Source organism: Amblyomma mixtum, chromosome 3 (genome assembly GCF_055824585.1).
Source record: "Amblyomma mixtum isolate Tamu chromosome 3, ASM5582458v1, whole genome shotgun sequence".
NCBI lineage: Eukaryota > Metazoa > Arthropoda > Arachnida > Ixodida > Ixodidae > Amblyomma > Amblyomma mixtum.
This window is the reverse complement of record NC_143014.1, coordinates 268,246,722-268,261,692: the sequence shown is the minus strand read 5'-3', so window position 1 is coordinate 268,261,692 and position 14,971 is coordinate 268,246,722. Positions and strand designations below refer to the sequence as shown.

General features: G+C 46.0%; 1 protein-coding gene across 9 annotated transcripts in view; it reads right to left on the bottom strand.

Moving 5' to 3' along the window:
• The window catches only part of LOC149354687 (uncharacterized), a 37,662-nt gene extending 26,894 nt beyond the window's left edge, over window positions 1-10,768 (bottom strand). For 2 of the 9 annotated variants that reach the window (XM_089583478.1, XM_089583480.1), the window contains exons 1-2: window positions 10,115-10,766; window positions 2,532-2,612 (exon numbers count right to left, since the gene is read on the bottom strand). In XM_089583478.1, the coding sequence (XP_089439604.1) occupies window positions 2,532-2,612; window positions 10,115-10,431 (398 nt within the window). In that variant the 5' untranslated portion in view covers window positions 10,432-10,766. Of the gene's footprint in view, window positions 1-2,531; window positions 2,706-7,654; window positions 9,668-10,110 lie in introns of those variants that run through there. The other 7 variants (XM_089583479.1, XR_016291373.1, XR_016291371.1 and 4 more) reach the window with 7 other exon arrangements.
• Window positions 10,769-14,971: the final 4,203 nt, after the last annotated feature.

The window sequence follows — 14,971 nt, the reverse complement described above, 5'->3', positions numbered from 1 at the left end:
ATGCCATCTCAGCGTCGTTACTGCTACATGACATTACTATGTTTCTGTCTTCTACTATACTGTCTCTCTCAGGCAGGTGTTAAGTATACTATTCTGTTCTAGAGGCACAATTATGCTGAGAAAATCCTGTGCCTTTCTTAATTTCAGCTTGATTGCTTCCTTCATTCATTCAGCCTAGCGTGTTTTTCAGCACGAATAAATATACCTAGGTCCCTTGATTCACTAGCATATTCGCTGATGCCGTTTCACCACTAACTACAGATTTATGGCAACGGTGCTAGGTGGTTTGTGGTTTACAGTGGGTCAGGAGATTCAAACACTACGATTATTACATGGTTCTGTATGAATCAAAGGAGATGAGTGCGTTCGAAACTATGGTCGCCCAAGTAAGCCAGCATGTTCAGTCTTATGTGAAACACTGCAACAAATGCATGTTGGAGACTACAAAATGAAGTACAACATTTCAGATGGAAAAAAAATGTTCCTGCTTAGGCCAAAATTGTTAACAAAGCACGATTTTATGTTTGTTTTCCTGTAAACTTAAGAACATTCGAGAAAACAGAAGAATGCAACAAATTGTCAAATTTTGTTTACGCTTCATAAACATTACAGAACTAGAGGGAAAAGTGTCATGCCTGCAAATTTTCTACAGGTGGTAAGCCAAAAATACAGAGCAGTGAGGTTGAGACAGATGCCAGCGCATTTCGAACAAGAATTTGCTCACCCGATACAGGCCCATCCGCAGAGATGACTAACTAAAGGCACATTGCGGGGACCCACAAAGGAAATGGTAGAAGTCAATGGCAATGAAGCAGGAACAAAAACACCTTTCATTAACCACCAAGACTCTGAAGCCTGTCTTATTTTACCTTCTATTAGTCGCACCATTCTGAAAGCCATCCAGCTCCCCTAAATAAACTGCCATAGATGATCACCACGATGAAACCACCGAAAAACCCCAATATCTGTACTATTTTCGTCCATTGCTCAGGGACAAAAGCCTGCCCCTGCTTCTTTGCTATGCCTGATGGCAAGCTGCAATTCATGAAGCAAAAATAGAGAGCTTCAGTGTCGACAGGCCTCAGACTTCCGTTCGCTGCTGCAAAGCCCACATGACTTCGGTGATCTTATACTGTTTACCTAGCCATAATCACCACAGCCATTGCTTGGGATGCATTACCTCTGACCATGACCAAGGCGGAGCATCCAGTCGCATATAGCCAAGGTTTCTCGAGCGAAAACAGCTCATCAGTTAAGACCCGCGTGTGGCACTGCGCTGACCACCACAAAAAGTCGGCGCTCCTATACTGCGCAGTCTGACACCGCCCATGTGCTCCACACGCTTCCATACATGGTCGTCAAAAAAAAAATTCAGTTGAGACGCTTATGACTGCTTACATGTGAGAACATGTGAAATGAGAACGCCAATGCGAAAGCAGAATTACTGAGTCATAGCTGTGAATACAAAGCATGACTACGCATACTTTGTATAAACTCTATACACGTTACCAAAGGTTGCTTGTAAAGTGCAGACTCATGCTATGTTGCAAAATGATTATCAGTCATGTCTACAACATGTTATGACTACGCTTACTTCGTACTCTGTACATTTTCCATTATGTTACTTGTAACGTGCGAGTCTCCATATGTTGCAAAATATCATGATCCATGACTATGACTACCAGTCATGTCTTTCACACTCACAGTACATTACACTCCATCATTCATGACTATACATGTTCACTTACATGTGTTGTGACATCGTACATCAGCATACTCTGTGCAAATATTGTGCCATAGACAGTGGCAGACGGCTTTTATGCTAATGGGACATACAGGGTGTTTCACTTATGACTAGGTTTTTTGAGTTAGAAGAGCGCTTTTTTCGGCATAGCATCGTCAGTGTAGTACATCGGAAGAGAGCTAAGATGAGCTAACTAGCAGGCTGGTTATATAATACTGAAAGTTACCTTTTTAACTGTTACTGCTAGGCTCCTTATTTATTGAAAGGCATGTAGCACACTGTTAGTAATATCCATGTTAGTTTTTAGAATTTCGACAACTCGGTTACCCTCGGCGCTGTGGCCCAACAGATTTTGGCTACATCGCGCCAAAATACATGCGCTTTCAAGAAGCTTGCAGGCAAACCAACCATTTCACTGCCCGTAACTTGTCGAAATAGCCAAACTTTGTTGGACCACAGCGCCAAGGCTAACCGCAGTTTTAATATTCTACAAACTAATACGGACATTACTCACAGTGGGCTACACACCCTTCAATATTTAAGGACCTAACAGTAATAGTTAAAAGTTAACTGTTCTATATTAGTTAATGAGCCTGCTGTAGTATGTCAGCTGTATTCTGATGTAAAACACTGCTGACAATGCTATGCCCAAACAAGCGCTCTTCTAACTCAAAACGCCTGTTTTAAAAATTGTGTAAACTCTTAGGTGAGACACCCTGTAGGATACTTAAGAAAGCACCGGCGAACCCGCATTCGTGCTTCAGCAGCGATGACAATCGCATCTCACCTTCCGCAGCCTCGGGTATGCTCGGCAGGAAGGCAACCAGGGTATTCGGACTTCACGTGACGAAAACAGCCCAGGCAAAATCTGGTGATAGTCCAGACGCAGCGCCACAGTTCCAGTAAAAATGACTTGAAATGGTAGCCAAGCCTAGGTTACTGCCATCCACTCACCAGTTCCCTTAACAAAGAGTGACACAGAAATGAGCTCTACACTTCCGTTTGAAAGCGATATGGTACGCAAATACTCGAGAGCTTACGGCCTATTAGCGCTGCCCACCCCAACCTTGACACAGAATTTAGCACTGGGAAAAAATTAATCCTACATGAACAGGACAGAATGAGAGGTGGATATCCTAAAATCTGCTGTAGTTCTCACTTTTCGGAAGCAAGCAATGCACATTAAAGGGAAGCTGAAACGGTTTTTTGAGAATTTGAGGTTATTCAAGAATTCGAATCTATCGAGCCTGCAGATAAAGCATGAAAAGTATTTTTGCACTAGCATTTAAAATTATGTCATAATCATCGATTAAAACCGCGACAATATTTAGGCTTCTTCTCAGTATGTTGGAGGAGTGCGGGAAAACTCGGCAGTGACGTCATTGCTGCCAAAGTTTCAGATGTCCGCTGCTTACGCCTGCATGCTGCTGTGTGTCGTCAGATGGCGCCAAACAATGCATCATGAGCTTCACCTTCGATGGCGTCTGTTTTCTTCCATGGAATAACGGTTTCGTTGCTGGAAACGTAGGGCCGTCATACATGACGTCATTATCGGGGCCTCTGCCCGTCGCTGTGCACTTCAGAGAAGCCTGAACGCCCACGGCGACTTTATTCAGCGATTACGCCACCATTTTAAATGCTAGAGCAAAACGAATTTACAGGCTTTATGTGCACGTTTCACACATTCGGCAACCTTAATCTCATCGAATTCTAAAACCGCTTCAGTAGCCCTTTAATTTCTAACCCGATCACAATGGCCTCGAGACAACTGCAGCAAGAAAAGCAGAACACTACCCTGTAAAACACCATGTAAAAAGACAAAAATGTCAGCAATGTGAAGAGAATGGTAACCTTTGTAAATCAACTGTACACGAAAGTTTCTTACAAATCACTAATAACATATCAATAGTGAAATGTCAATCTAGTGGCAAAAACACTATTTACACTAATGATGGTAGCAGCAGACACCTCCCAACATATGGAACACCGATAAAACAGTGCTGACTTTTGACTGCACAATAAGATAAACCTAATGAAACAAGTGCTGGCACTTTAGGTTGCATGGTGAATTAGGAGAGATTTTGGATGCTTGACATCTGTGGATATAAGCAGTTTGACAAAATGAACCAGACTGCACTATTGTCAACAATTTGTTCCGTGCACCTCTTAGATCTAAAGTTCAGGCATTTTGCACTGCTAGTAACGCTGAAAACTGAAAAAGGCACCAGAGAAAAATTGTGATGGATGCACCTGAGTTTTGTCAGCTTTGTTAGTGATGTATGCAGCCTGAAGGTGTCAGGTTAGCATGCGGTATCCTAATACCTAGACGCTTAGTAGGAAATACTCAACTTACCATCAAGTCATTAAGTGCGTGCTTATAAAGAATAAATGTTGCTCATGCAAAATCAGATTCATGACCTTTTTATGAGCGTAAACGTAACTGATTATAAATGTTACTCATGCAAAATCAGATTCATAACCTTTTTATGACGGTAAACATAACTGATTCTGTCTGCTGTCAATGCTCTAAATTTTGTATGTTCTTCAGAGAAGCACAGCTGTAAGTATCATAAGGTGACACATACATTGTATTCTTATGGAGATGCGCTGACTCTAGGAGGAGACTGAACCTGAATGCTCTAATATACTCTGGAGTCTCTGCAGGCACAAGAGAAGATTCCTAAATATAGTGTGCAAGAAATAAAAAATGCTTTCAGGAACAAACTGTCAGCTGCGGCGGAGGTCACTTACCTTGAAAATCATGCAAATTGGATAAATAATTTCACTGATTAACTTTTCAATTCACACAGTTTGGTGGTTAACATCAATGGTGAGTTCACAGCCAGGCAGGTCGATGCAATATCCCTTCTTGAAATGAAGAAAATTCGTCCTCTGAAGCCCTCCAGCATGATGCAATCCAATGATTTCTCCCACCCAAAACCGAAACTTAGCGCATGAGATGCTCAGAAAGCTGTAAGTAAGTAGAACATATGTTGGTGTCATGTTGAAATGCCTACGGCATCCAACTCAAACTGCCTGAGCTATTGTACCGTGGTATTCACTTCCATTTCCTTCTTGCTCTCAAAAACAATGGCCATATAGTTAATGATGGCTATCAATTTTCTTGCATCAGGAGAGTTTTTTGTACACCGCAAGGCAGCATTGTAATGTGTATGAAAAACTGTGTGGAAAGCCGGCCAATAGCACGCATCCTCTTATGAAGACAGCGCGAAGGACGCAGACGAAGAAGAGAAGACAAGCGTCTGCGTCCTTCGCGCTGTTTTTCTAATGAGTAACCAACTAGCCCGCACTTCAACGCTTGTAATCCTCTTAGATTCCAGTGCTTTGTTGCAATGTCCACGGGTTAGGCAAAAACTGGAAGTCGGCCAGGGCAATTCAACTGCTGGAGGAGGTGAATGAAGGACAACTATGTCAAGCACCGCACTCGATCCAATGTTTTGAGGCATGCGATTGTCAAGCAAATCAAAGTCAGATAGAACAAAGAAGCTTGCCCCACAAAGGTGAGCTGTTTCTCGCGTAAATTTGCTGCCCTACTTCAATCTCTAAGAAACCAAACTCTGACTTGGAGTCAGCCTCAGAAAGGACCCCAATCATACCCTGTAACAGAAGGGCTGGCGAGGAGAGGTGGTCAATCCAACTTTCAGCATTATGCATGCCGAAAGTTGGATTTGAGTGCAGACCATTTAGGACTACGAAGCCTTACGCAACTGTAAGCCACAATATACTGCAGTGCCCACGGTGGCTGAAGTCTCAACAGTGCGTGCCTGGCATTCACGTAACCCATCACCACCCCCTAAGACCTTGAACCAGAGCCAGGATGTACTCAAGCTCATTGAGCACAACCTCGATTATGGTGTGCAGCGGCACATGCATCACAATCATGACAAAATTTCCTTGCGGACTAGTGCATCAAACTGCCACGATAATGGAGAAAAGAAGGATCAGGAAGCTTTAGAGATGAGGCCGAAAAGCCAAGACTACAGCCCGAGGTATGCTATATGCGGCAAAGCGGGAGATGTTCAGAAAAGTGCCTGGCACGTCAGCCCCAAGGCTGCATGATTCTGGCACCGTTGCGAGGAAAAGAGTGTGGCCCCATATGGTGGTTGACAGGAGTGGTTGATAGCACGCCTCATATGACTGAGGTTCGCCTGTCAACATTTAGGAGACCCCATTTCTGTTAAGAACTTCGCAGGGCCGAAGAAATGCAATTGTACACAATTGAAGGTGTGACTGAAGAAATCCTCTTAAACCTGAGGGCAGTGACTGAGCAGGTTCAAAGGCTGTAAACACAGCGGAACAATGAGAACACCATCAAAGAAGGGGTACGTGATGACTTCAGTAATGGAGGGTAGCCACGCAATAAATTGGGGCAAATGAAGAAATATGGCTTTAGAGACCAGAAGACTGCCTAGAGGTGCAGATTTAATTGTTAGCAATAAATTGGTGCTTAGCTGTCCAATTGTTTTTTTAAATTGCATGATTCTTCACTTGATGCCTCCAATTTGATCTTTCTTCGTCAGCCAGTGCAATTTTTCATTTAAAGTTGCTCTCATTTGCATATTCCACAATTTTTTTTGTGCAATATTTCCTTGATCCCTTAAACATCCCATTTCGGAGATCTTTCTGTCTGCGTTAATTGCATACCTATTCAGATTGTCTTTGATGACATCATTCTAAGCAATGCAGAATTCCACCCTTTCGTATGCTCAAAATATTACTACAAGATGATTACCTGGTGCCCTTTCGCTCTCATTTTGTAATTGTGACAGACGCCTCACAGTATGAAGGAAAAGGTTTCGATATTTTCTCTGTCCCACGATTGGTCATTCTTACTCCACCTTTAGCCAAATTTTTTGCAGTTGTACTGGCTTTGTGCAAGCTAGAGAACTCTTTTTCTTGTGTCATAATTATGACAGACTCTCTAGCCCTGCGTTCTATAACCACATCTACAGAATCACACGCACAACGCATACTCAAGTTTTTGGTACCACCGTACAGTCGTTTAGTAAGGTTAGTTGGGGGCCTGGGTAGAGAGGGATCCATTCAAATGAGGTTACAGATACATTCGCATGTCGCAGGTATATGCTTTTCAAACAGTTTCAAGCCTCAGCACTTCTTCCTCCAACTACAAACATATCTTCTGTTCACTTGGTGCAGTAAAGAATGTTGATCCCGCCAGCTTGAAGTTTCTTTCACACGACCATGTCGTCGCACGCCTAATTTAGGCTTCTACCTCCATAGATCTGCTCTAGCGATGTCCACTTTGTGCCCATTCTGTGTTGAACCCAAAATGATAGATCTTTTTTGTTGTCCTGTGGCTGCTTCTTCTCTTTACCGAGGAGACTGCTAGAAAACCAGTTTCTGCAATTCAGTGCGAGTTCATTTACTGGGGTTATCACATCCTTATGGCTTCTACACTTGGTCATAGCAACAGGAGTGTACACTCTGACACTAAAAGCTTCCTTTTAGAAATGAAACGCCTCTGAACCTGAAATCTTTCCCAATACCAACATATGTCTACTTATGCACAAAATTCACCTGTACTCAAGCCATCCAAAACTCTGCTTATATAGCTCTCTTCTCGTTTTCAGTCTCCCATCTCAAAGGAACAGATTTGTTCGCGATTTTGATCGGCCACCCTTTACTTTCTTTTAGAGCGCAGCTCTTTGACGTCCGTTCCTGGGTTTCGCGTCGTCGTCGGCGTCGGCCTCGTAACCAGCTCCGCCCCCCTTTCATCCCCCCAGCGCTATCGGCGTCAGCGGCATCAGTCAGTCGCTGCTATCTCTTCCCTCCTCCCTTTATCGTGTTGTCCGCTTGCTGCGCGCGCTTCTGCCCCCATCGTTTGCCGCTGGGTGTACACGCCGCCCCCCTCCCCCCTCTTCCTGCGAGTCTCCGGTTGTCAAAGCGCCGGCTCGAACTTAATTCCTTTCTTCGCTCCTCCTCCAATGCAACCCCTGTGCGGTGGCAATCAGAGAGCCAGATCGGTGGCGGCGGATCTGTATATGTACACCGCCCGAGCCGAAATTGCGAATACGTGTGAAAAATAAAAAAAAAATTCTGTGATAGCGCATACATGTGTTGCTCGATTTCTTTGCCTCAATCTATCGAAAAGGTGAAACAGCTTATTTGCTGCGCTCAAATTTCGCATTAGGAAGTAACGTAATCGTCGGTAAGTTTTTCTTTCTCAAAAACGTCTGAGATCTGTCAGTTGCCGCCTGTGTCTTGGTGAATCCCCCGGAGTGGGTACTTGCCATTTATCCCTTGAAAACAACAGCAAATGGTCAAAGGGCCACCAACCATGCTCGAAAGAGGCGGCCGTACAACCTGTTCCTGAAGAAATGAGCAGGCCTTGTGGGCCGCATGACGTGGCATGCCCAGCAGCAAACCACACAACAGACCACAGGGTCTGATGCGGAAAGGCAACAGGCGCTATTCATTCCCTGAAAACAATAACGAATAGGCAAACAACCACCAACCGTGCTCAAAAGAGGCGGCCACGCAACCCACTTCTGAAGAAAGGAGCAAGTCTCGTGGGCTGCACGACGCAGTCTGCCCAGCAGCAGCCTGTTTAAATAATTACGTTTTTTAGCAAGTCAGCTGAGATTTTCACACTAATTTTTTTTCGCACACAACAGACCACAAGGTCCGATGCAGAAAGAAGACAACCCACGAGATCGTGAGGGCCAGCGCAGAGAGTGCAAGCCTTTGAAGTGTTCTTAGTTTGTGGAAACCCCCTGAGCGCATGACTGTATGACGAGCGTTAAAGAGAGAGAGATACGTGGAATTTCCTAGCAGACTTCCACCCAGGCATACTTAACCATTACACGGCGTGCAGCAAGTTGCTGCAAAATGACGCCGATGTCTACTTCAAGCACACAAATATTTGATCCGAAGTCCTCTTCGAAACACACATACCTTGCAGACTTAAGGCCTAAGTTGGAGGGGAGCATTCGGGCAGATGAGGGCTGTGGCCAGCTCCTCCACCCTAGCCTCAGGGTTAGTTTTTGCTGCTGGTGGAAGCAGACGATAGTAGACTGTGTTTCCATGATTTGGTGTAATGCATCTTGCAGGTGCTCGAGAACAGAGGTACTGGGACGCGACCGTGACCCCATGTTGCATGCAGCTGAGGATGACGACGGAAATTCCCTCAGCCTGTGGGTCCATTTTTGCCCAAAGAACAGTGGCCATATCCCATCCAGTATTACCTATATGAACCACAGATAAAAACATCCGAAGGTCCAACTCAGAGATAATGGAGGCAACAGTTTCAGCATGGCCTCCAGAACCAGAAGGAGCACAGAGCCCACCATGACCAAGACCATCCGGAAGGTCACGGAGGTCGACCACACACAGTGCCTGCAAACCGAAAATCCAATAAGTATGTGGTGGCCTCTGAGATTTGGGTTTTCAAGTGTGTCTGTTCTGAAGCTGGGCAGTGCATGCATGATAAGCACTTGGGCTTGCGGACAAAATAGACAACGCTTACTCGCGCAGTTTGTGCGATTATTTGCCGATAGCTGGGCTGTATGCTTGCATTTAGCTCCTTTTTCTGTCTCTTGCCACTAGCTGTCACATGCCATGTGCTGTACCCAGCGAAAAAAAAGTTCTTGTGCACCCTCAGGTCCACCTGGCGGTGTCGCAGGGTTGCTAGCCAAAAACATCTGTTAGGTCTTGAACTCGACCGCGCTCTCAAACAGAAGTGGGATAAGAGTGCGTGAACTCACAGCACGGCACCAACCTGGCCAAAACCAGACAGGAAAACACCACGGCCAGGGCACGGTGACTGGGGTTCAAGATAAGCTTCAAGAGGCTCGTGAAAGGCAGAGGCCCTCGATCCCAGGGAATACCAGTCGCCGGTCACGTCCTTGTCCAAAGCCAGGCGAAGGATGAAGCTCATGAGGACTACAAGGTGCATTGGAAAGCAGGAAGCTTCGGGTGTCTCAGAGCCCATGTTCCTCTTTGTTCACTGCTGAGGCCCGAGGACAGCTAGCCAAGAGGCAGGTTGTCGACCTTATATCCGTGATTAGCCCGAAGATATATATTAGCCCGCAGATATATTGATATATCCGTGATTAGCCTGAAGAGGGCGACAGGGTGTGGGATAGTGCACTTCAGTGCCAGCAAGTTATAATGTCGAATCCTTTAGCGCTTTCCGCAGCCGGATACAAAAAAAGAAAAAGAACCACTCGAACTATATAGTCAAGGCGTGACCGCAACATTCAGTGGAGGAGCGACTGCGTCCGATTTAATCCCGCTCTGCAAAGTAATTCTCGCCTTTCTAAGCCATTGTGCAGCTTCATCAAGCATCGGTTGGGAGCAAAGCGAATGGGAATCAAAATCCTCACCTACTCGCATGATGCCTTAGGTGGTGGTCCAGCGGCGGTCGCCGTGCCACGCGAGGCTATTCGTGCGCACCCGTTGCCGCAGAAGCCAATTACACGAAGCTGTAGGGCACAGTCGAGCAGCCGAGCAGACAGTCGAGCAGCCGTGAAGTCGAAGTGGGTGATGGCGAGGCGGTCAGGTACGTGTCCTCCGGTGCATTCGTAAGCCATCCGGTGGTTCCACGTCGGCGTAGTTAGGTGGGCGTTCACATTTGATGTGCCTGCTCGTGGCACGCGCCTCGCTCGTGGCACACGCTCGCCCGTGGCGCGCACAGAGAGCTTCATCGTCTTCCACGTCGCAGGCTGCGTAATAGAGCCATTTTAACGCTGCAGCATGTTTCTCTATGGCTGCAGTGTGAGCGCCCCATGTCGCAGAAAAGCCGGCGTCGTCGTCGGCTGTGAGAGAAAAATTCACGCAAAGTAACCAACCTAGCGGCAGGTGGACCACCGCATCACAAGCTGCCCATCGGATTGCGAGCAAACTGTAACATAGAGATTCTTACTCACGTCGTGTTCTTACTATTACTATGCTATTACCTAGAGGGAAAGCTGGCGGCGCTGCACTTAAGCTACCATGGATGGACCGGTGAGCTACCTGGTACGGGACAGTCGGATTTTTTCGGAAACATAGAGTGGCGTTAACGAGATTTTTTTTTTTCCGAAAACGCTATTCTCCTTGTGTGCGCGCATACGTGCTGCTTCAGATAAAGCCGTCAAACGGCGCGCTCCGCGCGCAGACGGCTTTGGCATGAATGTAGTGAGCAAAAGCCATAGTTGCGAAAACGCAACAGCACCCGACGCCAAAAAAGGTTTTTTTTTTTAAATGACATTAACAAATCTATTAGAATGTTCAAGCAACAACGCATTTTTTGTTTAAAGTGCACCTGATAAGCATGAATTATTACTTTGTGTACTGCGCGTGCGTTTCCGAAGTGAATGCAAACAACCATGAAAAAATCGTCTGCCAGCTACTTTTGGTTCCAAATTTATCCCACGCACTGCCTTCTGCATAGTCCTGCATGATCGTGCATCGTTTATTCGCTAATCTATTTGTGCTGCGACATTGGCTATTGCACAGCATCACCGCAAGATCAGCGCGTGCTGTGTATGAACGCGTTCTGAGCGCAGAAAATGACAATTACGAGAGGTACGAGTGTTTTCCCGTGGAATTATAATATTGCCAGCGTAGACAGCTGGCTGTTCTGGGTGTACACGGTAGTCGTCTGTGTGCGTGATTGAACTAGTTTAAACCGCGCCATAGGCCATCGTTCGCATATTATCGATTCAAATCGCCCGCGCAAAAAAGCATTTTGGAGCGTCGTGGACGTGTTCCGCTATCTAGTTAGCGAGCTCAACAACTGCTCTTTCGATTAGCCTTGGTTTCAGTGTTTTGACATGAGGGGGCGCCGTGAAAAATAAAACTTTGAACGGCCGCAGCAGCGTCAGCCGGAGAAAATGGCGTCCGCATCGCCGCGCGCTCCTCGAAAGCGAAAGCTGACATCGAACACGTCGGCCGGTTTCGGTTTCGATTTTTACGACGAAAAGCAGCGGTTGTTAGTCGGGCAGCAATGTACAAACGTCGGATTTCGGTTTCGATAGCGATACAAGCGATACTTCGCCTCGGGTGCCTGGAACGTCAGCTCGTACTTGCATGTAAGTTCTGTTTTCGTTCGCTCTGTGTTTTCTGCGGTGCATACGGTTTGTAATTGATGACAGTGGTTTATTTTTGTGATTCAGGGTCTTCACAACGTATGTCGAAGACAGTTCGCCAATTGCTCAAGGTCGCGTCGCGTTTTTCAACCAAGACGACAGGTGTCCGTATCGGCACATCGCTGCGGAGCGGCGTTTGGAGATGAGGATTGGTTTTTCGCTTTTTTTGTTTCTTTTTTTGCACGTAACGGACCCGGATGATTCAGTGGCGGCAGCATCTATTGGCAAGACTCGGAAAGTGTCCTGGCTTTTGAACCACATCGATAAAACTTATTTCATTGATCCTGATGTTTTAGAGCTTGCCTAAAATGCTAAAATTTATCAGCTGGCTTTCAGGGAGCAGCTCACTCAAGAAGTCTTCGGGTATGATGAGGGAAAAGAAGTCCACGCCCCCAATCCTCCCATAGAATCCATTCAACACCAACCGAAAAAAATGAAAAAAAGAAGAAACTGCAAGCTCAACTATCAGAGAACAAGGGAAGAACAAAGATAAAACCTTATGTGAAGCACCTGTCAGCCTACCTCTGCTTCACATCTTCACCCCTGATTGCTCTTCACAGTGGCACCATAGTCATGACCCCTGACTTGACAGGCCATGGAAAGTGCAGTAATTTTTTCTCATAGCTGAAACTGTGAATAATGACAGCTATAAACAAGTGCAACAGTTTGTATATTCCAGTTTTCCTCTAATCAAGTTCTAAATTAGTGCAGCCAGTAATTTTTGTTTTTGCTATATACTTTTTTGTGTTTTTAGCAAATTTAACAAATTGTTCATTTACTTTTGCACACACAACTCTTCTATTCAGAAGTGTAACTATAAGCTACAATTTCATGCATTGCAATATGTGCTGGGTGTGTTAGTTCTTGTGAAAAAAAAATTTCTTTCAGTACACTCCAAATCGTCCATTTTTCCGCGGTAGCGAAAGAGTTAACGCGTCGGTCCTTATTAGTTTTTTTTTTTTTTTGCTGCACCACGAAGGCAACGAAGGCTGAGCTTGCACATTTGATGGTGTATTTGCCTCAAAGCGTGTAAAAGCTGCCAGTGGGCTAGCAGGCTATCCATACATATGCAACCGTGCGCACAGACAGCGCGTTTCGGCACATCGCACTGCATACGCATAGAAGCCTCCGGCTGTTTACATTAATTTGGTTGTACTTCATGCGAAAACACGCTACGAAGCAGGACAGAGTCGACGTCGGTCTTGCGATGATGCATGGTGTTGCAGTGGAAATAAATTAGTGTAAGAATCGAATTAACACAGAGACTGCCGTGAAGCAAGAGAGCAGGGGAGAAATTATAAGAACTGGAAGCGACTTTCCCATGAGCTCGAGAAGAGCCGCTGAAATGTATCCTCGAGGTCGCCTCGGTGCGTGCTGGTTCGGACTTTGAACATGTTGCTCAACGGCTGCTCCGAGCCCTGAACAAGAACCTGACAACCATATCTTATGCAGCCACCGCTATCGGCGCGCAAAGCAGGAGGGGTTCGGGAGGTTTGAATACGCTCTTTCAACTGGTTTTTTAATGGCCGCAGAAAACTTAGTTTGCTTAAAACTTACTTTGGCCAAACTAAGTTTGGCCAAACTAAAAACCAGTTGAAAGAACGTCTTCAAACCGCCCGAACCCCGCCTCCTTTGCTGAATCTTCACAGCCAACAAACGAGATGGTGCCACCGGTGCGAATGCTGACAGAACAGCTGAATTTCCATCGCCGTCACAGCAGACGATGCGAATATGCGACTTTTTTTGATCGATTCAGGAAAGTAACCCAAACAGATGTAGCATGAAACAATTCTGCCGACCAAATGCCATTTCTGTGCGAAATTTGAGCTCGAACAATGCGCCCGGCCGTTTAGCTTGGCGAAGCATATTCTACGGCGTGCGTTTATTTGCGCAACACGCGATATTTCTCCGACCACAAACCTTCCTTTACGACATTCAATAAATGTTAGTGGAGAGTTTATTGAAGAAGGAAAATGTGTGAAAAATAACAAGTTGTCTTTAATTGTACGTGCACGCCTTGCTCGAATTCTTTGCCTCAGTCTATCGAAAAGCTGAAACAGCTAGCTGATCAGCTGCGCTCAAATTTCGCATTAGGAAGTAACGTAATCGTCGGCAATTTTTTCGGCTTCGCCCTCGTTCTCAACCGGACGTGGCGTCCCCGCGCCTTTCTCGGCCTGTCCCTAGAGCACCTATCGTTAGGTGCGCCCGCCGCGCGCACACGACGGTCCGTTCCGCGGCCTGCGCATCACTTGCTGATGCGTAAGCACATTGAGAGGCACGCTGTCGGCCCGTGGCCTGGTCAGCGCGCCTCTCAATGTGCTTACGCATCAACAAGTGATGCGCGGGCCGCGCATAGTCACAGAAATGTCAGATGTTACTTACTTCCCTGCTGTTTACCTGAATCTCTTACAAAGTCGTGTACAAACCTATATTCAGTCATGTAGCATTTGATTATGTGTACTGTACCTACTTTGATACTTTTTTTTTATCCTCTTTATATTCTCTATGCGTTACATAGGTATAGTGGCGTTTTTTTTTAATTTTGATTTTTAGGATGCCTGCGACTGATACTGCAATGCCACTGATGCCTAAAATCACTTTTTGAACATAGTTTGTCACTGCTGATGTTCTTTTAATAAATTGTTCTTTGTACAAAACCATTTGCGCTTTTCGTTCTCGAGCGAGCGCCCTAAGCAGCCGCTCTCCACCATACACCATGCTACCCCAACAGACGCATCGAAATACAAAAGCGAGTGAGCAGATTCCGTAATACTTAGGAAATCAAGCGTGAATGCAGCGCGGGAGCAGTTAATCACCAGTATTTACAAAGCTTAAGATCGAGCTAGCGGCCGCCAGCACCGGGAACGCGCGAGCAACCGGCCGCAACCAGCCGCCTAAGCGCGCTGCGCCAACGTTACTAGACTAGACCAGCTAGTCTAGTAACGTTGCGCTGCGCCATATTGGATTTTTGGATTGATTGCGTTTGCCACCTCTCCCAGGTGCCGCCACCATCGCCTTCGAAAAAGAACGTCCCCATTGGCTCTATGAGAATGTCACTGCCTTGGCGGCACTGTCTTTCGCTGCCTCTCGCCGCAGTGCATCCTTGCACGGCCAC